General features: G+C 39.2%; 1 protein-coding gene across 3 annotated transcripts in view; it reads right to left on the reverse strand.

Annotated features, from left to right (window-relative positions):
* Positions 1-25996, reverse strand: part of LOC124605317 (nuclear receptor coactivator 5) — a 154113-nt gene that overhangs the window by 105998 nt on the left and 22119 nt on the right. For 2 of the 3 annotated variants that reach the window (XM_047136903.1, XM_047136904.1), the window contains exons 3-4: positions 9837-9944; positions 1920-2127 (exon numbers count right to left, since the gene is read on the reverse strand). In XM_047136903.1, the coding sequence (XP_046992859.1) occupies positions 1920-2127; positions 9837-9944 (316 nt within the window). The remainder of the gene's footprint in view (positions 1-1919; positions 2128-9836; positions 9945-25996) is intronic. The other variant, XM_047136905.1, reaches the window with a different exon arrangement.

A 25996-nucleotide genomic window follows, 5' to 3' on the forward strand; every position in this document is an offset into this window, starting at 1 on the left:
CATGATATGCTAATCAGCAAGACCAATAATGTTCGAGTTAGCTGAACAAAAGTTTGAAGATTGGCGATTGCAATTTTTCGTGATAATTACACTCAGGCATCATTTAAATTTTTAAATTATAATGACTAAAGTTATGTAATTATGAGAGAAAATTGCTAATAGATACTGAAATCTGATATTCCTCTTCAAACCAAAATGAATTTCAGAACTTTACCCGGGGACTTAAATTTCCATCAAAACTAAAAGTTTACTAATAAATATTTCGAGTGTGTGTGTGTGTGTGTGTGTGTGTGTGTGTGTGTGTGTGTGTGTTTTAGAGAGAGAGAGAGAGAGAGAGAGAGAGAGAACAACAAAATGAATAACTACAACACTGGTATCTATAAGGCGAGAGCGATTACGTATTTACGCCACCATAGCTTCTTCGGTGTTATCCTCACCTATAATCAGGTGAAATTGGGGTCAAATGCGGGTTTATTAGTTTGTATGAAAATCAAAAATTAAATTCAAATGATTATTTGAACCAGATTTGTAAGTGATAACTAAAAGAAAATTGATAACACTGCTTCATACCTCTTATAGTGCCTTGGCTTATTAGTGGTAACTTTACTTTCCAAGACAAATATAGAAAAGTTGCATTTTGGGGTTTGGTTTTAAAATCCATGTTGAAATTTAATACTCTAATCAGACAAGAAATATAACTGTTGCTACTGTAATAGTATACTGCGATGTCTACGCATTCTGTGGCAACATTAAGTAGACATTGTGGCAAGCTCTGCGCAGTAATCAATGGGACCAAAGTTTACACACTCACAATGGTTGTCTGCAGTGCTCGGGTTATTTAAGCAATCTCTGTTACATGATCTATCTGTCACAGCAACTTTTAGATTACGACATACAAATGCAATAGACTCCCAACCTGGACTGGCATTAGCTACTACCAGACCCATCTGCTCTGGGCATCTCACCAAAAAACACCAAATTTAAAAGTGTCTCCTTAGGTTTCAGGAAGTAGTGCGGCACAAGAGGAAAGAACAAGAGGATCTGTGATGATATCTGGCAAAGGGATTGTAGATTTTAGTATATGACAAATTTCAATTAACATGTCTACCCATTCCCGAAAAAAGTGGTCTAGACAGGCAGACAGATAACAAATGAGAATTGTTTCCTGTGATGTAACTACAAATTAACAATTTTCGGATTTTTCCCATACCTGTGGTGTGAATTTTGACTCCTTGGTAAATTTCATGATTCTAGGTTAAAGATAAGTGAGTGTGATTGTGAATATCAAAATATGTGGCATAATGGCCTTATCTTTTGATTCCATTGACTGCCTTGGAAGCTTAAATTTTCCATGCTGCCAAGGGACCATAGACCCTAGTACATAGCATAAATTTCAACTTATCTATCTGTTCCAGAGAAAAAGAGGTCTTTAAGAGTTGGACAGATTGACTGACAAACAAAGTGATCCTATAAGAGTTCTGTTTTTACAGACTGAGGTATGGAACCCTAAAAAGCAGTTCTGGTGAATTATTATTACAGCAGCAAGCATTTCATACAAATTGTTAAGGCTGCAGGACAGCATATACAAGGAATAAAGTAATGTGGTGAACTTTTGAAGGACTTTCATAACAGTAAACTGACAACTTCCCTATATAACATTAAGAAGAGACTTTTCCATAGCTCTTAAACAATACAGGTGGGGATGATGTGGAGGTTTGAGTATGAGATGAGATGGGGTGGGGAGTGTATTTTTGGCATTTTTTTTTCAACCAATTAAAGAAGCACCAAATTTTACCAATTTCATTCAGCCACTTGAAAACAAAACTAGTGGAAACTTTGCCTGGTATGTACTGCATCTACAGTGCAGCAATCACCAACAGCCTCACCAGCACCGACTACAGACCAGAACAAACTGATACCTTTCATGCTCCCTCTCCAGGTCACGTTCACGATCGCGGTCTCTGTCTCTCTCCCGGTCCCTCCAGTCGGGCCTGTCACCGCGAGACCTGTCATCAACAGGTGATCGGTCCCGGAAAGAGTCTGCGCGATCTGCCGAATCTGCTCTTCTTGGACCTGGTCCATCATTTGGGCGTGGTCTTTTGCCATACACTCTTGCAGGATTCACCTCTGAAACATATTATTTTTCATGCAAATATAAACTGGTGTCCAACAAAGCCTAATCAACCTTTAAGGTTCACTAGTTTAATGTATTATTTTAGGTTCACTAGTTTAATGTATTATTTTATTTGGTAAAAAAGTTTTACATACATAACTTTTCTGTTATTAATTCTGGTAAAGCAATTGTTAACAGTAATCTTTATGTCACATATGACAGTCTAACATGTGTTTCACATCAGCATTCGATTTACTATCAATGAATGGTCATATAAGAAAGCAAGACACAAGCCTACTATCAGGGCTGTTATCAATGAAGCATCTGAGCACATTAAAGAAACGAGGACAGGTTGAATCCCAATCTACTACACCTTTTAATGTGGCATGAAACTCCATAATAGGATATACTCCAATGCAGAAAGATCCTTCATGAGACAAAACCTAACACATTGTCATGAGACAAAACCTAACACATTACCCATTCTCCTTAGGATATTAGGTCAACAAGGTGCACAAGAGTCTTTGAAGAGTTTGGAAATGGACATCTCAGTCAGTAAAAGCACTACCCTTAAAGGGCAAAGCAGTGGTTCTGCACCCTGGTCAGAACTACATCTTTATTTGTCAAAAATTTTAAACAACTTTTCCAATGTGATCTCGCAGGTATTATTAGTGTGACTGATTAATGGTGTGCTTCAAGTGTTCTGTTGAGTTGTTGTTTCCATTTTATACACAATTTCGAAGACCAACCTAGTTGTCTTCTTCAGATGCTGTGGGTTTGCAGTTAGGTGCACCCGCCACCTGGACTCCAACCAAACTGGGAACTATTGTTGGTCTCACACTGCCATTTATAGCTGAATTCTATCCTCTATGCCCACTACACCCTTTGATGCTCTTTTGTTTTTCAGAGCCCCCCTCAGATATTCCATGGAAGGCACACTCTCTTCATGTTTCCCAGTTATCACCTAACACGCAATTCCACTCTTAGTAGACTTTCTGCCATGGCCTTTTTTGCTCTTTTTACCAATACAGTGCCACTTATACTTCACTATCCAAATGGCTGTGAGCTTCTCTGCAGCTTGTCAGCACTTCAAATTCTGCACAGCTGGTAACCTTAACTACAGATACATGTGTCAGAAGCATAATCCTTCACGCTAATTTTCCTGGTATTTTATTGCAAACAGGTGACAGCACTTTATACCATTTACTTAGCTGACCACCCACCTTTTTAGCATCCTTTTTTAGCACAGTTCTTTTCAATTGATGGAGCCAGACAGACAAGTGGTCACATTTTCATAAAGAAGGGAGCTGTTTCAAATGGCAGTTAACGGTAAAAATTGAAGATACAGGACTTCAAAAAAGAGTAAAATACGGTGGAAGCATTTTTAGGAATACTCTTTACCTTAGAATATCTCCAAACTAAATAACTGTAATGCCCAGGACTTCATGACTCTGTCATAAAATACTTTACATTCTTACAAAAGGAGACATTCCTAAAGCTATTTGTTTATGAAAAATTAATGGCCGAACTTCAGAAAATATTTGAGCAGACAAAATTTTTCTCAACTTTGAATGGCCATAGTAACCAGACTATTCAACATTTAATCCTGCAATTTAGAGGTGTGTTTTTACACTTGGCAGTGAGTTGATGCAGCAAGTTTCACAGAGAGAACAGTCTGATCTAATACGTAATCATTTGTAAAAAAATTATAAAGATCTGCAATGACACACACAATGTTTTAATCATCCTCACTTCAATGAGTGCAACACCTCAAATATAGTTTCTAAGAAACTGCACAATTACATTTGGTAAGTATTGGAATAAACACATCAAATTTCAAGAAAATCTGTGATGTTTAGGTGGGGACTCTAGATCAGTTGGTATGGAATGACCCTGCCAAGGACTGGGCATGCGGCCAAGAGGCTATAGCAAAAGATCAATGGTGAAAATGGGCCAACAGCAGTGCTATGCATGCACTTTGTCACCAGAACAAGATCCTCTGAGACAGGAGCCTCTATCAGCTGCACTCCTGCAGCAGTTGGTAGCAGATTCCTGCTTCAACATGGTTTGCATTTAAATTCCCAGAGAGGAGAAAAAGAAAGGGCAGCTAAGTGGTAAAGTCAATGAGGCTCTGTACGGTTACGCCTCACAAAGGGGAAAGCATCGTTACCATACAATTCAAATTTTCTTAAACTGAGACTGCTTTTAAGTTGATGGTGAAGGTTAACACGTGTGGATTGGAACACATCACTTATAAAAAAAGCTTCTTCACCTTTAGGTTTTTCCAATTTCCTCCACAGCTGATCCAACACCATTAACATAACACTTTGATGTGGGTGGGTTTTAGAAAATAAATCTAACAATCCCCACATTTTTGAGTAAGCCTAAAACAACTGGACAGCACCAAGTGCACTGCATGATCTCTATCAATTCCCCTCCTCCTCACTCCAATCCACAACCACTGCACGTAGGTCACCTGAAAGTTAATTTATTTTTAATTGGGGGAGGGGGAAGCAGCAGCTCTATCTGCATACCTGAGAATACGTATAGTTATACGTTCAAGAGGAGCAGGGAATGAAAGAATAACTTTACTGTGAAATGAAAACAAAATTAACAAAATGAAATTGTTTGGAACTGCATATTTTTTGCACACCTATGGAATTAAAATTAGCTGCTAGGTAACATTCAAGACTGTATCACTCCACGTCATGTACTGTGACAAACTTGGACCCTCCTGAACATGCTGTCTACATGATAGTTGAGGTGCTACTGCTAAAGTGCGTCCCACTCTTCGATGGCCAACTTTCAGAAATTATTCAGTTTGTGAGGAAGGTTCTTACAACAATGCACAACAAGTTTCAATGTTCAATCAGGTCCACACCGGCAGAGACAGCTGGCCATTCCATTTCATTCATTTCTGCCTCCTGTAGGAAGGAGTTCAAAAGTTAAGCATCGGGTACTCATGCATTATTGTCCTGAAAGGAACCTACGGCTGAAATTTTGAATGCAGGATTGAAGAATAGATTTAAGGGCCCTTTTCTGATACTACACAGCCCTCAAACTATCCTCAGTAGTGATGAGAGGTGTTTTACATTCCTAAACAATTCCAGACCAAAACATGACTGCCCTGTGCCTTTTCTGAACCAAAGGAACTGCATACTTAAGATATGTATTGCTACCTGGCTACCTCCACTCTCTTCCACAATGATCATCAAGCATCATACAAATTCGGAACTCATTGGCAATGGGAACCCAATACCAATAACCATGTTCCCTTCCAAGTGTTCTGTTGCAAGCCACCTTCACACAATGTGTAGCGGAGTGCTTTGTGCTGTTTGCACATATCAATGAAAACTTCAACTGGAAGAAGCATATTACTGAGCTTCTAACAACAATTAAGTTCACCTACTTTTGTTCTTCGCATAATTAGTAATCTTGGACACAACAAATCAACCTCCTGACACATTCTGCGTATTTCCACACAATAATGTACCGTGGAATAATTTTCTGGGTTAACTCGTCACTTAGAAAGAAAGTACTGATTGCACAAAAGTGAGCAGTAAGAATAATAAGTAGTGATCACCCACTGACATCATGTGGGTATCTCTTCCAGGAGCTAGGCATTTTAGCTGCATCATCACAATATATACATTCACTAACGAAATTTGTCATAAATAATCCATCACAATTTGATAAGAGCAGTGATGTCCATACCTACCACACTAGAGGGAAACATGAGCTACATTACCAATAATTAAAGCTGTCAGTGGCTCCGAAAGTAGTTCAGTATGCAGCAACAAAAATTTTCAATCACAACATAAAACACCTGACATGTAGGAAAGCAAGTTTTAAATCCAACTTAAAGATATTTCTCCCAGACAACTCCTCCTACTCCAGTTACAAATTTCTATTTAAAAACTGATATGGGGGGGGGGGGGGGGATTTAAACTTTTTTTATTGTTAACACTGATCCCGCATAAATATCTTGTGAACTGACTTGTACCACATTTCGATAAAAGAATCGTTCCAACTAACTATGTAATAGGTGCCTAGAGGCTGAATTGATTATGCGGAGACAGATGTGTAATATCTGTGTAGACACAACCTTCCCAGTTATCTCTAAAAAGGCAGCACACAGTACTAGTGTATTCTCCTCACAGTATCTACAATCCATAATTTGTAGGTAGTCGTTACATTTTCCAGTGCTGCTGACCACAGGTGATCACTACAAGGCAGATTTTCAGCATTATGCACTTCGTGATAATAGCTGAATGTTCATTGCCATGGTATCGCCAATTCATTAGGGTATTTTCCACGATGACAACCCTTCTTACTATAAACTGGCAATGCATGCATGGGTTAATCTTTAAACAAATCTGACTTATGTTGACAGACTGAACAGTGTACACAATCCACATTATTCATTCACCATTGAAGACACAGCACACATTGTTGAAATGAATAAAGAACACAGGTTTACTTTTACCATCATTACACAGACGGTTGCAGGTAGTGATTTCTTGTGGTATAAGAGACTGATAAAGAGGTTTGCAATTTAAAAAAAATAATTTGCAAGTGCAAAACTTTATAAGAGATTGCCATCCTCAAGCTCCTTGCAATGAAGACAAAATCCTTGCTTTCTGTAACAGACTGTTACATTGCAGTGCATAAGAGTAATTACCAAATACTTTCTTGAGCTTATGATAGTAGTAGGGGGGACTAGTGGCATGCACTCCGAAAGCCATCACCATTTCTCACCATATTATAAGATAATATTGTTTATGGATCATTACTGGATGCAGTAAGCATTAATACTACTGAAAACAATATAGAGTGGCCATTTTATCTTCAGTTGGTAGTGTACATATTTGTTCTAGAAAACATTCAGGGCTTTTCATTTCAAATATAAGTTCTGACTTGGATTAGTGTATTGGTAGAAAGATTAGGAGCTAAACAGCTAATCAGATTTACAATTTTTTTGTTACTTCTCTACAGCTCTCAAACAAGACCTTCACCTCCTATTTTGTTGCATACACGAGACATTCCAAGAGGAATGTAGTGCGACATATCGCTTTGGTGACGTGGCATGTTCCACAAGCATTACTGAATCAACGAATTATGATAATTGCCATAATAAGTTTATTAAATTAATCAGTTGGTATAGCCTGCTGTTTAAAAGTTTGTTTTATCTATGTATATTTATTGTGGAGTGGACAGTCACAGTATAGCTGCAAGCCAGATAGACGATAGCAATCTTACTGTGTTCATGGTATCTGCTGGTTGCGTGGTCTAGTCTGCGTCATCGAGTTCTGCCTTGGGAAACATGAGGCCAGGCATGGAAGAAAAATGGCCATGACAATCACAATGGCGTCATGAGAGCAGGAAAGAATCATATTTATTTCAAGAATTTGGATACTGCAATGCACGCTTAAATTCCAGACAACCAATACAGAACATTGCAGACATCTTGCATTGTATTGCACTTAAATATTAGTGTTGCCAATCTTTCACATTTCCACATCTTCACAAGAACTTGACAAAGTCACATTGAAAAGTTGGACCAACCCTTTATCTTACTCTCATTTCCACTCTTAAAATGTTTCCCAAATCTGACCCACAAAATTAACTTTTAAGGTAGTATTTGTTAAAAGTATGTCAATGTGTGATCCTACGAAGACGAAAATATGCTGCCTGAAATTAATAAATACAGCTGTAATTGAGTCAGTGTAAGCTGATCGCTTACAGTTGCAGTGGGCTGGGTGAGACAGCTTTGTGAGCTTACCTCAGTCAACATAATGTGATCTTGTAAAAGTCTGTATGACAATGCCTCAGTGTTGTCAGAGCTCTGTAGACAGCAACTCTTTTCACCTGCAGCAGTTGGTGCTTCACAGTTAAAAGCTGGCAACAGCATTGCAAGCTGTCAGGGAGCTTCTTGCTTAATCTTTATTATATGTACTTCTTGTTGCTGGAAGCTCTGTTTTTGTTCTACACAGGATCATCCTTTTCAGAAACCAGCACAATCCCCTCGGTCCTCCAGCAGAAACTAGTGTCACTGAAAGGACCTTGTATGGCCCTGCTACAGTAAGATGCCTCTAAAGTTATTTAACAAGTTCTGTTTCCCTTTTTTATTTAGCAAATGTTTCATTATGCTTTCCCAGTCACAGCAAATTTTGCCCATGTTCCAAATTTCTTGCAACAAGTGCTGTAGGTTGCTGAGCTTATGTAGACCTCCATATTTCCACAAATAAGCTTTGTAATCAGACTGTTGTTTCTGACTGTGTCTCATGATCAGTGTTTGGATTTATTCTTTCTGCTGCAAGCTCGTTTTCAGTTCAGTGTGTGTCACTGGCTGTTTAAGGAACTCACCCAACAGTTGGAGGTTTTCATTAATGTTGGTTACAAGTTTCTCATCCTTTTTTTAATAACAAAGTAGTCTTGTTTAAAAGTGTTTTTAGAGGTATGAGTACAATATATCATCATATTAATTTCACACAAAACTTGATCATAAAGACTTTTAATTTCTCTCACATAATAATGAATAAATATTTAGGTGAAACCACGACTGAGTAATCAAATTGCCAAACTACAATTGAGTAACTGCTGTCCATGTGAGTAATGTGGCAATCTGAATTCAAATGAATAGACTGCTCCAGAGAATCTTTTATCGAGAACTAGAGTCTCACTGAAATTGCAATGTCTTCAAGTTAAAAGAGAGGTGCATGGAACCAGAGCTACCCATCGGAAATGAACTGTTTCGCCTTCTTCTTTTACTGGTAATATAGTAATTTAAAATAACAGAGTAATTTCAATCACATTTCATAGCATCTTGTCATGCAGCTTAATGTTATTGATGTGCTATGTGAAAAGATTTGTTTGGTCCAGGTTCTGAGAAAAATAATTGTACTCACTTCATGTGACAGACAACACTGTAGTAACAGAACCAGATTAAGTGACTCTAGCGAATGATAAAAATTTTACAGCACACTCTCCCCAATCTGCCCAAATATTAGGGACGAAATGCTATTGGAACTCTCTTTAATCAGACTAGCAACACCAAAAGCTAAGATTTAACACTAACAGCAGCCGTTTTCAATTAAATTCTTTTTTCATCTTTTGACAATTGAGGGTCTGTGACTGCATGATAAAATTTTTTATTGAATTTATGCTCTCCAGTATCAGTTACCAATTATTCTCTGCTTTAAGCTATGATGATAAATAACATGAGGCTACACTTTGTCACTAATTAAGCTTTGCTTTAAGCTATGTGGACAAAAATATGTTGCAACATGTTTTAAGCCTCAGCTTATAAAGCAAAAAATTATTAAGCCAAGTAAGTGAAAATGAAACTTGATTACTGACTGATCCAAGAGTATATAAAACTTAATGACCTAATAAACCATTTTACACTATTTTAAAATGTTATTCCATTCTGCATCCCACAGGTGCAAGGAATGTCTTACCCAACTCTGCATGAAATTATTAGAGGCATTCCAGATCTTTGCTCGAACGTGCACACACGCACTCGCGCGCGCGCGCCCACACACACACACACACACACACACACACACACACACACACACTACATGTGCTGACAAAGGAGTGAGACAGAATACTACACACACCACACACCACACACCATACACAAAAATCACATCGTATCAGTTTACTGAATATTACTACATCGTCTACCTGTAGTACCGGAGGCATATCAAAACTTGCATACCAATTTTTCTGCCTCGGAATAATGATCCGTTTTCATTTCTGATTGCTTCGGCTGCACTACTGTCTCTTTCAAATTGCACAAAGCCAAACTTCCTGTTAACAGAGATTCCTGAAAACATACCAACATATATGTAAAAATGAAAATATAAAACTGGGTATATTTTGTTATTTACAAGAAATATATTTAACATGGGCAACTTGGGAAAAATGCAATTGCTCATTGTGAACTTTCCATTATGCCTAGTTTTCTTACCCTTTCAATATTTTTGCACCTGATGAGAATTTCTTCTAATTTCATCTTTGTCTTATATCCCAACCAATAATCCATTCACAATTCTTTCCTCTCAATTGCTTTTATGTCAATTGCTTTTATGTCATTTGCCTTTCACATTTACCTAACACCATACTCATCCTCCACTATCCACATCCCACAGCCCCTTCCTTATAATCAATGTCTTATCTCTTCCACTCTGTTTCCAATTATTCTAAAGCCATGAAGGAATCTATTACTGAGAGCTTGCTCCCTCAGAAATTCCCGGCTACATTACATCACCTTAACCTATCCCCAAAAACCTGTCATTCTTTACTAATAAATGCAAACATTTTGCACCCAATAATCATAAAGCCAAAATGAAGAAAAAACTACCACTTTCTTCTTTTATCCTGGCTGAACTAAACCCAACAGTCAATGTGCACAGCGTACTTCAATTTCCAACAAAAACAGTGCCAACATAAAGCTAACATGATCAACATACTCACAGTGTGAGGTGATACACTGCTCAAGACACTAAACTTATTCTTCAGGAAACTAGGTTCAAATCCCTATGAGGCTTCCTAATTAATATTTTCCCATCATCTTTAACTACACAACAACTTCCTTTCTTGCCGTGCCCAGTTTTAATTCACTTGGTAGCATGTGGCTGTTTGTCCTTCATAATAATAACAAAAGGAAAAGCCAACATTATTAATGGAGTCATCTACAAACTTGAGATACTGCAGTCCCATCAGGTCATCAGTTCATGAAAGTTCCATTGAAGTGATAAGCTACAATGATTAACAGGCAGTTTTCACTAGTCATTTTAAACCTGTAGACTGCAGCACATGGTTTTCTCCAGAGCAAAGACCACCTCTGACATCTAAAATGCCAATGCAAAATTGAAATCCAATCAACACAGAGCACAACAAAAAAGAAAGTCAATCTAATATTGGACAATCCAGGATATGGTATCAGCCTTCGTCTTTTCTAAGGAATCTCCATGGAATTCAGATACAGCGTAAAAAATTTCCTGAGTGGAGCTATGAGCTGTTCTTCGGCAATAGCTATGAAGAACAGACAAGTAAACAAATATAAGGTTAACATTAATTCAACATGGATACCAACTATTTCCAAGCATATTTAAAATAAAAAATAGCAGATGACTATCAAAACACCTACATTTATATTACAATCTTGCTAACAAAAAGTCCTTATGTTAAATTCCTGGTAGCAACTAAAATTTTTAGTCACAATTTATACAAAAAAAATAAAATCACTTGATATAAGGGAAGCAAACACCCCCCCCCCCCCCCCCACACACACACACACACACAATATGGTAATTCAGGAGATATATAAAAACACACATATTCAAATGCAACCTTGTCAAAATTGCAAAGCATTCTGTGAAAAACTTTGAGATTTATTGACTTTGTTCAAATGAACATTAACATCTATTCCAACAAAAATGTGAATGTGTGTGTTAGAAATCTGAAATCTCTATGTTCTTCACCGATTGCTTTAAATTTTGACAATGTTGCACCTTTTTTTTCTTAAATACATGTGTGATATATAAAGGGGAAACATTATTATCAAAAATCTTCAAAAGTTCTTGACTGATTTACATTAAATTTTTACAGAATGCTCCAATTAACGTTCAGATGGGCATAGTAAAACACTGTTAGCAAACATGTAGGTTTATATATGCCTTATTGGCTTATGTTTAGAATACCACTACAAAATCTGAATGTGCATTAACAATAAATAAGGTTCAAGGTCACGGAGAGGGCAAAGAAGAAATGGACAGAGGTTGGAGGGAATGGAGATAGGATGTGGAGAGAAGATGATAGAGAGAGGAGGTGGAAGAAGTTGGGCAGAGAGAGGGGAAGGAGAAGATGGACACAGGAAAGGGAGAGGAGGTGAGACAGACAGACAGAGAGAGAGAGAGAGAGAGAGAGAGAGAGAGAGAGAGAGAGAGATGGTAGTGGACAGAAAGAGGGGGAAGGATGAGGAGCTGGATAAAAAGAGGGGTGGGGGAGGAGGAGGGAGATAGTATATCCAATTTCCGCACATATTAGAAATGTGTTCTCTCTCTTTAATTTCTTTTCCATTTACTGAGACTAGTCATAGCAATGCAAGGCTGGGAACAGCTAGTAATGTATATGTGCCATGATTTTAATAACAACTTCAGTGTGGCTGCACCGTATGTCTGAAATCTTGCAGGAATCAGGTAAAGCTGTGAGGAATGATGATAATGGGCAGTCAACACCATGTGTAGCATGCAGAAAGTTCAGAATTTGGGTTTGAAGGGAAGTGTGTGTGAATATCTGAAGAGGACACACACACACACACACACACACACACACACACTTCTGGAGATATATGAACATTTACATATTTGAATTATATGTTACAAAATTTTACTACTGAGAGAGCCTTGTGGGATAGTTACACATGCACAAGGAATATGGACGCCAGTTCTAAATTTAAAACTACAGTGGTAAACCATGAAATACTGGCTATATGTCATGTCACCTCCAGTAATTGAACATACGAGTTTTTCATTAGCTAGACTGTAATGCAAGTGTAATTAACTTGAAAATAATCACATATAGTTTTGTTCCAAAATATGCTTAGAAATGATATTGTTAGCACCCATGTTGAATTAATGTTAACTTTATGTTTGTTTCTCTGTCATCTCTTCTGTAGCTACAGCATAAGTTGATATAAATTCTGCAGGTATAGCTAATGTTTTATATATACCAAGAACAATTTTCAGTAAATTATGTTTATTGCTGTCCAGTACCACTGCCACAAACTTTTAAAGCATATATACACCAAATGGAGAAAGAGGACCACACAGCAACTAATACACAACTGCTCAATAACATTAAGGCAGAAAGCATGCATGCATTATAAAATAACTTAACTGCATCTTTGAAAAAGCTCAGAAATATTTAGAAAGTCCTAACTTAACAGGTAAGAATACCAGACATACAGATCACTCTGAAAGTTTCTTTGAGAATTGCTTATTGTTGTAACGTCAAAAAATAATAAATTACGGCTGTACTGAATATTTTCTTTAATTATAAAAGTACTGACTACAGAAGCACTAAACACGAATCCAATGTGCACACCACAATGTACTGAGTTGTTGTCAGAAAGCTAGTTGAAGTGAATACCCCAACATGTAGGTTACTTTACATTTTCAAACTGGATCTGAGTATAAACTAGTGAACAGAGTGATTTCATTTTAGCGCTTCTCATTCCTTGGGTATGATCTTTCACTGCATCAATGAATTCACATAACTGAGTAATTCTGTTGAATACAAAGGCCATTGCAAGTATCCATGAACAGGCACTTCACAAGTTGTGTTTGGATGACGGCTGGAAGGAAAGCCCACCTCTAACAGTACAGCGAGTGTTGAAAACTGATGAGCTGTAGATGCTACATTATCTAATACAAATAATGTAGCATTTGTGGTTCAGTCAACATATGCTTTATATGTCTATCTCCAACAGCTTTAAAAGTATATTCAACATTACCTGGCAAAAAAATGTTATCGATTTAACCTACAGACAAAGCAGGCAATCCTGTGTCTACAGCAAATCTTACTGTGTTTATGCAGCAAAAGTGAAGGTAGCAAAAGTGTTCAAATGAATAATATGCAAACACTTAGTGGAAGATTGTCACACAGCCTCAATTACACATGAAGATAGAGTGGTAATCTAATCCAAAAAAAGGAGTGTTCAAGCATTTTTCCTTCCCATGCTCCATGTGTGTTTACATTCTTGTCATTTTAGTGCAATTGTGATACGACATAAGCTACACGACCAATTCATTTTGCCACGTACAGCAGTTGAAATTTTTATTTCTATGTAAGCTGTTTGCTATTATTGTGCTTGTAACATGGCTTGTGCTCACAATGTGTGTGAAAGAGTGAATATATTAATACAATCGTAATTATTTGGATACAGACTGCTTGGAACTATGTTCCAGCATGTTAGAGAAGTCAATAACATCACATGTAATTACCCTTATGATTTCAGTTTTAAGTTCTGATATTCTAACTTTGATATCTTTTATTTGGAGACTTTGCTTTCAGTGTGTCTGAAAATGACAGAATCTCGAAACTGAAATCACTTTATTATTTTCAGCAGCCACATGCAGAATTCACCATCCAATAATTATTTGTCAGATATGTATCTGTTCCACATTCCTGCAGAAATATGGTATACTGCTCTGCAGTTGCAGTATTATAGAAAAATCAAGGAAGAGTTTAGTTTGCTGTCAATGACCAGGTCACTGGGGACAGCAAAAGCTCAGACTGGGTAAGGAGAGATGGAATTTGACTGTCCTTGAAAGGGAATCAACTTGACATTTGCCTTAAGCCATTTAAGAAAACCATATAGAAAAACAATGCAAGCAATAATGAACAAGTATTTCTTTTAACTGTGAATACAAGTTTTTTACAGTTTCTTAAAATATATGTAAAATGTTTCAATAATATTTGCAAAAGTTACTCATGTCTTGCCTTACATTTTTCTTTTCCTTTTTTTTTTCCTAGCACAAGAGTTTACAGGAAACAGGAATCGTTTATACAGATTTATCTCCATAAAGTCTTGTACCAGTGGCATCTCAAACCTTTAGGATCCTAAAGTCATTATGCATTGGAGGTATTTAGTAAAAAAGTTACAGGATATCTTCGTTTTCATTTGCAACATCTACACCTCCTGGGCAAAGTGGTTGTATAAATTCAGTTCAAAAAGTCCTTGAAACTTCCTGGCAAATTAAAACTGTGCGCCAGACCAGAACTCAAATCCAGCAAACATTCCGGGTCCAAGTCGCAGTTTGACATACAGTTTTAGTCTGCAAGGAGGTTTCATATCAGCATACACTCCACTGCAGAGTGAAAAATTCTGTTCTGGAAATTATCCCCCCCCCCCCCCCCCCAGGCTATGGCTGAGCCATGTCTCTGCAATGTCCTTTCTTTCAGGACTGCTAATCTCACAAGTTTCACAGAACTTCTATGAAGTTTGGATAGTGGAAGATGAGATACTGGCACAAGTAAAGCTGCAAGGACAAGTCTTGAGTCATGCTGGGGTAGCTCAGTTTGTAGAGCACATTCATGCAAAAGGCGAAGATCACACATTCGAGTCCTGATCTGGCACAACGTTTTAATCTGCTAAGAACATCAGCGCAGCAGACAAGTAGTACCTACTATTGAATTAGGAATATTATGACCTCCAGTAGGAATCCAACCTTTTAACATTTCAATCAGCATTCACTCTGCTACAGAGTGAAAAATACATGATGGAAAAGTCACTATATGGGCATTTTACTGCCCACAAAGCACGCTTTCTATTTCTTGACTGACTGTGTTATAGCTATCTGGTCATCACGATGGTGTGTGTGTGTGTGTGTGTGTGTGTGTGTGTGTGTGTGTGTGTGTGTTGCTAGCAAGCCTCTTCCCTTTCTATCTTACCAAGCAAGGCGGTGTAGTGGTTAGCACAATGGCCTCTCATTCGGGAAAACTGCTGTTCAAACCCCATCTCATCACATTGATTTAGGTCTTCCGAGGGGTCTGTACATCACTTAAAATGAAAGGAAGGTTCCTTTAAAAAAGAACTCCAAATTTCCTCTCCCAAATCTGAGCTTGTGCACCATCTCTAACAACCTCATCGTCAAAGGGACATTACACCCTCTTTCCCGTTTCTGCCACTCAAATGTGGCACTACAGTTATTTAAGACAGTGAGTGATCTCATATTCAGGAGGATGAAGTTTGCTCTGTCTGGACATCTTGATCTAGGTTTTCCTCAGTCATTTCATGCCGGTACAGGTTCCTTCCGCATGTCCAAAACTGAACACCAGTCTCATTCACTTAATAAATTGCTGTTGTATTTTATGTATATTTGAACCATCTATTTTTGTTTTATTGTGATTACAAATCCTATACAATTGTGTGACGGTCACTGGATAATTAAAAAATACAATAAAATGTCTTTTAAACATCACAGATAGAGAAACTATGACCAGCAACATAAAACATGAGTGTGAGAAATTTCATATAATTACGCCTTTGCAGAGAAAATAAATTAGCAACAATGACATTCATTACTCCACATTAAGGTTGCCTTTAGCATAAAAGAGGATTCACAATGCTGCAACAAATTTTTTTAATCATTTACCCAGTGATATAAAATGTCTGACAAACAGCAAAGTAAAGTTTGGTAACACTCTGAAAAAGTTTCTCCTTGACAACTCCTATTCTGTAGAAGAATTACTATTATTGTAATTTGTAAAAAGTGGTGGGTGGGAACTACTAACATCTTTTTTCATTTCGCAAAAATAAATAAAATAAAGATATAATAATTTAAGAATGTTCAGAATGTAACCATACATACAAATTAATTTGCAATGTGACTGTATAATGACTCATTCCACATCACTACAATCTATAATGCAAAATGGTTCAGGGAACACGATACTAACTATTTTAACATTCTCATATTAAACTCCACATGAAAAGCTTTGCAGTGAAAAAACTGGTGTAATGTTGCTTTAAGATTCACTGTACAAATGAGTACTGAAATTATTGAAATTTCAGCAAAATAACCTCTTGTTGCTGTAATCATCTTCAGTCGGAAGATTGGTTCAATGCAGCTCGACAACTAGTCATTGTGTGAAAGTTTCTTCATCTCTGAATAGTTACTACAACCTATATCCATTTGAACCTGTTTACTGTATTCATCTATTGGTCTCCCTCTACAATTTTCACACACGACACTTCCTTCAAATAAAATGAACAAATTCTCAATGTCTCAGAATGTGTCCGTTCAAGGTGTGACACAAATTTTCTCTCTCCCCAATTCTCTGCAGTACATCCCAATTAGTTACATAACCTCACCACCTCATCTTCAGCATTCCTCTGCAGCACCACAGTTCAAAAGCTTCTATTCGCTTCCTGTCGGAACACCTTATTGTTCACATTTTACTTCCATGTAACATTACACTTCAAATAAACACCTTTAGAAAAAATTTCCTAAAACTTAAGTTTATACTACACATTAATAAACAGCTATTTTTCAAAAATGCTTTGCTTTCTATAGCCAGTCAGCACAATTTTATATCCTCTCTACTTCGGTCAACACCAGTTTTTTGTTGCCCATTAGTAAAACTCTTTTACAAATTTTAGTGTTTCATTTCATAATCAGATTCCCTCAGCATAGCGTGATTTAATTCAATTACATTCCATTACCCTTATTCCACTTTAATCTCATTGTATGTACTCCTACAAGACACTGTCTATTCCATTCAATTGCTTTTCCAAGTTCTCATGTCATCAACAAACATTGAAGTCTTTATTTCTTTCTTTGAAATTCAAAACCACCTTTTTCACGCGTTTCAACAGAAATAAGCGTTTTCTTGTTCTTTGTCTTCATTGGTTGTTATATTTCACTCCAGATACATAACCTTCCAACATTCAACACTTTACCTATTGTTAACCATGCGGTAGGTAGAATTTTCTGTATGTCCAACACCGATTTGTCAAGTGGTATTGTCTGATATTGTATCCCAAACATCCATTGACTTTTGGTTAATTCCCCCATTTTTATTGTTGCCTTTTAAATTATTGTGCTGCCATCTTTAACTGTTGATTTTCTGTACCTTTTGACAAGAAATGTGTTATGAGCACAGTGTATAATAAATTGCAGTTGTTTCAAAGAAAATGCCTTTTTTCCATGCTGCAAATCGAAATTTTTATTTTTATTTATGCACCCAGACACGTTTTGCCTTTTTTACAAGGCATCTTCAGTGGGTGTCCTGAAATATTACATGATTTGTCCATTTTTACACATAGGTTATGGTTTCACATCTAGGTTATAGATTTAAAAACAGTTCCTTAACCTTTTTTTATGAAATGGAAAGGTAGTTACAGGTAACTACTAATTCACCGCATCCAAGTAAACTGCTTTTTATCATCTGGCAACCAAGTGGACATCTTACAGTTCACTGTTTACGTTACACATCACTGTAACTGCCATCTCTTTAATACAGAGTTTCATTTGTTTTCCTAAGTGATAACAACACACTCAGTTTCTGCATTTAAAAAAACAGACAAACACACACACAAATATTCAAGCTTTCGCAACCCATGGTTGCTTCATCAGGAAAGAGGAAAGGAGAGGGAAAGTCGAAAAGATGTGGGTTTTAAGGCAGAGGGGAGACATTCCAATCTCGGGAGCGGAAAGACTTACCTTAGGAGGGAAAAGGGACAGGTATACACTCGCACGCGCACGCGCGAGAGTAGAGTTTTCACACACACACACACACACACGCACACACGCACACACGCACATATACAGACACAGGCAGAGATGTGTAAATGCAAAGAGGTTGGGCAGAGAGTCTGTATATGTGCGGATGGATGTGTGTGTGCGTGTGTGCACGCGAGTGTATACCTGTCCTTTTTTCCCCCCTAAGGTAAGTCTTTCCGCTCCCGGGATTGGAATGACTCCTTACCCTCTCCCTTAAAACTCGCATCCTTTCGTCTTTCCCTCTCTTTCCCCTCTTTCCTGATGAAGCAACCATGGGTTGCGAAAGCTTGAATATTTGTGTGTGTGTGTGTGTGTGTGTGTGTGTGTGTGTGTGTGTGTTGGTGCGTTTTTTATTTTATTGTGTCTATCAACATACCAGCACTATATATAAACATTCCACATGGGAAAAATATATTAAAAAAGATGCTATGACTTACCAAACGAGAAAGCGCTGGTAGATAGACACAATAAAAAATATACAAACACTCACACAAATTTCAAGCTTTCGCAACCCACGGTTGCTTCATCAGGAAAGAAGGAAGGAGAGGGAAAGACGAAAGGATGTGGGTTTTAAGGGAGAGGGTAAGGAGTCATTCCAATCCCGGAACGGAAAGACTTACCTCAGGGGGAAAAAGGGACAGGTATATATATATAACAAAGATGATGTGACTTACCAAATGAAAGTGCTGGCAGGTCGACAGACACACAAACAAACACAAACATACACACAAAATTCAAGCTTTCGCAACAAACTGTTGCCTCATCAGGAAAGAGGGAAGGAGAGGGAAAGACGAAAGGAAGTGGGTTTTAAGGGAGAGGGTAAGGAGTCATTCCAATCCCGGGAGCGGAAAGACTTACCTTAGGGGGAAAAAAGGACGGGTATACACTCGCACACACACACATATCCATCCACACATATATCTCCCAGTACCTACTGCAACCTACATCCTTCTGAATCTGCTTAGTGTATTGATCTCTTGGTCTCCCTCTACGATTTTTACCCTCCACGCTGCCCTCCAATGCTAAATTTGTGATCCCTTGATGCCTCAAAACATGTCCTACCAACCGATCCCTTCTTCTAGTCAAGTTGTGCCACAAACTTCTCTTATCCCCAATCCTATTCAATACCTCCTCATTAGTTACGTGATCTACCCACCTTATCTTCAGCATTCTTCTGTAGTACCACATTTCGAAAGCTTCTATTCTCTTCTTGTCCAAACTGGTTATCATCCATGTTTCACTTCCATACATGGCTACACTCCATACAAATACTTTCAGAAACGACTTCCTGACACTTAAATCTATACTCGATGTTAACAAATTTCTCTTCTTCAGAAACGATTTCCTTGCCATTGCCAGTCTACATTTTATATCCTCTCTACTTCGACCATCATCAGTTATTTTACTCCCTAAATAGCAAAACTCCTTTACTACTTTAAGTGTCTCATTTCCCAATCTAATCCCCTCAGCATCACCCGATTTAATTTGACTACATTCCATTATCCTCGTTTTGCTTCTGTTGATGTTCATCTTATATCCTCCTTTCAAGACACTGTCCATTCCGTTCAACTGCTCTTCCAAGTCCTTTGCTGTCTCTGACAGAATTACAATGTCATCAGCGAACCTCAAAGTTTTTATTTCTTCTCCATGGATTTTAATACCTACTCCCAATTTTTCTTTTGTTTCTTTTACTGCTTGCTCAATATACAGATTGAATAACATCGGGGAGAGGCTACAACCCTGTCTCACTCCTTTCCCAACCACTGCTTCCCTTTCATGTCCCTCGACTCTTATAACTGCCATCTGGTTTCTGTACAAATTGTAAATAGCCTTTCGCTCCCTGTATTTTACCCCTGCCACCTTCAGAATTTGAAAGAGAGTATTCCAGTTAACATTGTCAAAAGCTTTCTCTAAGTCTACAAATGCTAGAAACGTAGGTTTGCCTTTTCTTATTCTTTCTTCTAAGATAAGTCGTAAGGTTAGTATTGCCTCACGTGTTCCAACATTTCTACGGAATCCAAACTGATCTTCCCCGAGGTCCGCTTCTACCAGTTTTTCCATTCGTCCGTAAGGAATTCGCGTTAGTATTTTGCAGCTGTGACTTATTAAACTGATAGTTCAGTAATTTTCACATCTGTCAACACCTGCTTGCTTTGGGATTGGAATTATTATATTCTTCTTGAAGTCTGTGGGTATTTCGCCTGTCTCATACATCTTGCTCACCAGATAGTATAGTTTTGTCATGACTGACTCTCCCAAGGCCATCAGTAGTTCTAATGGAATGTTGTCCACTCCCAGGGCCTTGTTTTGACTCAGGTCTTTCAGTGCTCTGTCAAACTCTTCACGCAGTATCTTATCTCCCATTTCATCTTCATCTACATCCTCTTCCATTTCCATAATATTATCCTCAAGTACATCGCCCTTGTATAAACCCTCTATATACTCCTTCCACCTTTCTGCCTTCCCTTCTTTGCTTAGAACTAGGTTGCCATCTGAGCTCTTGATATTCATACAAGTGGTTCTCTTCTCTCCAAAGGTCTCTTTAATTTTCCTGTAGGCAGTATCTATCTTACCCCTAGTGAGACAAGCCTCTACATCCTTACATTTGTCCTCTAGCCATCCCTGCTTAGCCATTTTGCACTTCCTGTCGATCTCATTTTTGAGACGTTTGTATTCCTTTTTGCCTGCTTCATTTACTGCATTTTTATATTTTCTCCTTTCATCAATTAAATTCAGTATTTCTTCTGTTACCCAAGGATTTCTATTAGCCCTTGTCTTTTTACCTACTTGATCGTCTGCTGCCTTCACTACTTCATCCCTCAGAGCTACCCATTCTTCTTCTACTGTATTTCTTTCTCGCATTCCTTTCAATTGTTCCCTTATGCTCTCCCTCAAACTCTCTACAACCTCTGGTTCTTTCAGTTTATCCCGGTCTCATCTCCTTAAATTCCTGCCTTTTTGCAGTTTCTTCAGTTTCAATCTGCAGTTCATAACCAATAGATTGATGTCAGAATCCACATCTGCCCCTGGAAATGTCTTACAATTTAAAACCTGGTTCCTAAATCTCTGTCTTACCATTATGTAATCTATCTGATACCTTTTAGTATCTCCAGGATTCTTCCAGGTATACAACCTTCTTTCATGATTCTTGAACCAAGTGTTAGCTATGATTAAGTTATGCTCTGTGCAAAATTCTACAAAGCGGCTTCCTCTTTCATTTCTTCCCCCCAATCCATTATCACCTACTATGTTTCCTTCTCTCCCTTTTCCTACTGACGAATTCCAGTCACCCATGACTATTAAATTTTCCTCTCCCTTCACTACCTGAATAATTTCTTTTATCTCGTCATACATTTCATCAATTTCTTCATCATTCCCTATCTTATATAACTAATTTCCAACATCCTTCTACAGCATCACATCATAAATGCTTTGATCCTCTTCAGTTCCCCACAGTCGTTTAATGAACAAAGTAAGAGCTTATGGACTATCAGACCATTTGTGTGATTGGATTGAAGAGTTCCTAGATAACAGAACACAGCATGTCATTCTCTATGGAGAGAAGTCTTCCAAAGTATGAGTGATTTCAGGTGTGCCGCAGGGGAGTGTCGTAGGACCGTTGCTATTCACAATATACATAAATGACCTTGTGGATGACGTCGGAAGTTCACTGAGGCTTTTTGCGGATGATGCTGTGGTATATCGAGAGGTTGTAACAATGGAAAATTGTACTGAAATGCAGGAGGATCTGCAGCGAATTGACGCATGGTGCAGTGAATGGCAATTGAATCTCAATGTAGACAAGTGTAATGTGCTGTGAATACATAGAAAGAAAGATCCCATATCATTTAGCTACAATATAGCAGGTCAGCAATTAGAAGCAGTTAATTCCATAAATTATCTGGGAGTATGCATTAGGAGTGATTTAAAATGGAATGATCAAATAAAGTTGATTGTCGGTAAAGCAGATGCCAGACTGAGATTCATTGGAAGAATCCTAAGGAAATGCAATCCGGAAACAAAGGAAGTAGGTTACAGTACACTTGTTCGCCCACTGCTTGAATACTGCTCAGCAGTGTGGGACCCGTACCAGACAGGGTTGATAGAAGAAAGAGAGAAGATCCAACGGAGAACAGCGCTCTTCGTTACAGGATCATTTAGTAATCACGAAAGCATTACGGAGATGATAGATAAACTCCAGTGGAAGACTCTGCAGGAGAGACGCTCAGCAGCTCGATACGGGCTTTTGTTGAAGTTTTGAGAACATACCTTCACCGAGGAGTCAAGCAGTATATTGCGCCCTCCTACGTATATATCTTGCGAAGAGACCATGAGGATAAAATCAGAGAGATTAGAGCCCACACACAGGCATACCGACAATCCTCCTTTCCATGAACAATACGAGACTGGAATAGAAGGGAGAACCGATAGAGGTACTCAAGGTACCCTCCGCCACACACCATCAGATGGTTTGCTGAGTATGAATGTAGATGTTTTGCAGTTTTCCCCACAGCCCTGCACTCACTACATACATACGTTCTCAGACATTTCTTCCTCAAACTAAGGAGTCCGCAGCTCATGGTGTAGTGGCTAGCATTGCTGCCTCTTGATCATGGGGTCCCGAGTTCAATTCCCGGCCAGGTCAGGGATTTTCTCCACCCAGCGACTGAGTGTTTGTTTTTGTCCTCCTCATTTTATCATTATTCGAAATAAGTGGCACGGCTGGACCGTCTAAAGATTGCTTCTTTGTACGGGCGCTGACTCTCATGCAGCTGAGGATGCCACAAATCATCATCATCAAACTAAGCCCTATGTTTGATACTAGTAATATTCTTTTAGAAAGGAAAGTTCTCTTTCGGAGTCTGCTTTGTATAACTTTCTTGCTCTGTTTGTCGTGCATAATTTTGCTTTGAAGGTAACAGAATTCCTTCACTTCGTCTACTTCATTACCTCAGTTTTTATGTTTGTCTACTTCATGACCCCAATTTTTATGTTTAGTTTATAGCCCATCACATTTCTGTTAATCACTACTGTTGTCTTTATTTACTCCCAATCCATATTCTGTACTCATTAGACTTTTTTTTTTGTTTTGGTTTTAGGGCGCAAAACTGCTATGGTCATTAGCGCCCGGTCCGTGACTTAGGAAACAGTAAAAAACCGAAAATGGAAACCAGCAGCAATGTTAACGAAAGTCATAAAATTGAAGAAACTAAAAGCAGAAGGAAGGCTTAAAAATCCACTACAGAAAGCGGTTGGTTGTCCCCAAAAAAAGCTTCAAATGACTAACGTCATTTCACTGGCACTAATAAACTTGAGAACGCGGTCGGCTGAGCGCGTGTCATCTGCTAAAATCGACGATATATCAGGCGATAGCTGTAGACGGGAGCGTAACTGATTAAAATAGGGGCACTCAATTAAAAGGTGTCTTACCGTCCACAGCTGAGAGCAGTGGGGACAGAGTGGGGGAGGATCGCCGCTTAAAAGATGTCGATGGCTAAAAAGACAGTGCCCTATCCGGAGTCTAGTTAAAATTACCTCCTCCCGACGACGCGTTCGGGAGGAAGAGGTCCAAGCACAAGTAAGAGCTTTCACGTTCCGCAATTTATTATGGGGAAGTGTCGACCAATGTGCGTGCCATAAATGAACAACACGACGACATAAAACGCTCCGTAGATCAGTGAAGGGAATCAATTGAATAGCTGGCCGAAGAAGAGAGACTGCAGCCTTGGCTGCAATATCGGCCGCCTCATTTCCACAGATACCAACGTGTCCCGGCAGCCAGAGGAACGCCACCGAGACGCCCCCCAGGTGGAGCAAGCACAGACAGTCCTGAATCCAGTGGACCAGAGGGTGCACAGGATAAAGAGCTTGGAGACTGAGGAGAGAGCTGAGAGAATCTGAGCAGATAACATACTGTATCTGCTGATGGCGGCAGATGTAGTGGACAGCCTGGAGAACAGCGTAAAGCTCCGCAGTATAAACCGAACACTGGTCGGGAAGCCGAAAGTGATTTGGGGTGTCGCCAACAATATAGGCACTCCCTACACCTAACGATGTTTTCGAGCCGTCGGTGTAAATAAATGTGGCGTCCGTCATTTGTGCACATAGAGCAGCAAATGCCCGACAATAAACAAGTGAAGGGGTACCATCCTTGGGAAATCAACAAAGGCCACGGAGCAGGCAGATCCGGGGACGGAGCCAAGGCGGTGCTGTACCCTAAGTTGTCAAGAAGGTTTTAGGAAAGCGGAAGGAAAGAGAATGGAGCAGTTGACGGAAGCGGACTCCCGGTGGTAGTAGGGAGGAGGGGCGGCCTGCATACCCTACATCAAAGGAGGTGTCGAAAAAAAGGTCATGGGCTGGATTAGCAGGCATGGAAGACAGATGGCTAGCATAACGACTCAGAAGGTCTGCTCGCCGATTGGACAGCGGAGGTTCAGCAGTCTCAGCATAAAGGCTTTCCACAGGGCTGGTGTAAAAAGCTCCAGACACTAAACGTAATCCACGGTGGTGGATAGAGTCGAGACGCCGAAGAATAGACGGCCGAGCAGAGGAGTAGACTATGCTTCCATAGTCCAATTTCGAGCGCACTAAGGCGCGATAGAGGCGGAGAAGGACCACTCGGTCCGCTCCCCAGGAGGTACTATTCAGGACACGGAGGGTGTTGAGGGATCGCAAACAGCGAGCCGAAAGATAGGAAATGTGGGAGGACCAGCACAGTTTTCTGTCAAACATAAGACCCAAGAATTTAGCAACGTCTGAAAACGGAAGGTTGACAGGACCTAGATGTAAGGAGGGCGGAAGAAACTCCTTACGTCGCCAAAAATTAACACAAACGGTCTTACTGGGAGAAAAACGGAAGCCGGTTTCGATGCTCCAAGAGTGGAGGCGATCGAGACATCCTTGAAGACGTCGTTCAAGAAGGCTGGTCCGTTGAGAGCTGTAGTAGATCGCAAAAACGTCCACAAAGAGGGAGCCCGAGACATCAGGAAGGAGACAATCCATAATTGGATTTATGGCAATGGCAAACAGTACAACACTCAGCACGGAGCCCTGGGGTACCCCGTTTTCTTGGGAGAAAGTACGGGACAGAGCAGTGTTCACCCGCACCCTAAATGTGCGCTCTGCCATAAATTCACGAAGAAAAAGGGGCAGCCGACCTCGAAAGCCCCAAGAGAACAGTGTGCGGAGGATGCCTGTCCTCCAACAGGTATCGTATGCTCTCTCCAGATAATAAAATATTGCTACTGTTTGGCGTTTCCGGAGAAAATTGTTCATGATATAAGTGGAGAGAGCAACAAGATGGTCAACTGCAGAACGATGCTTTCGGAATCCGCATTGGGCAGGTGTTACAAGACTGCGGGATTCCAGCAACCACGCTAAACGGTAATTCACCATACGCTCCAAAACCTTACAGACACTACTCGTGAGAGAAATGGGGCGATAGCTAGAGGGGAGATGTTTGTCCTTTCCAGGTTTCGAAACAGGAACGACGATAGCTTCCCTCCATCGTCTGGGAAAAGTACTGTCGGTCCAAATTCGATTATAAAGGCAAAGGAGGTAACGCAGACTATGGGTTGATAAATCC

The sequence above is a fragment of the Schistocerca americana genome, chromosome 3, assembly GCF_021461395.2.
Source record: "Schistocerca americana isolate TAMUIC-IGC-003095 chromosome 3, iqSchAmer2.1, whole genome shotgun sequence".
In the NCBI taxonomy this organism is placed as follows: Eukaryota; Metazoa; Arthropoda; class Insecta; order Orthoptera; family Acrididae; genus Schistocerca; species Schistocerca americana.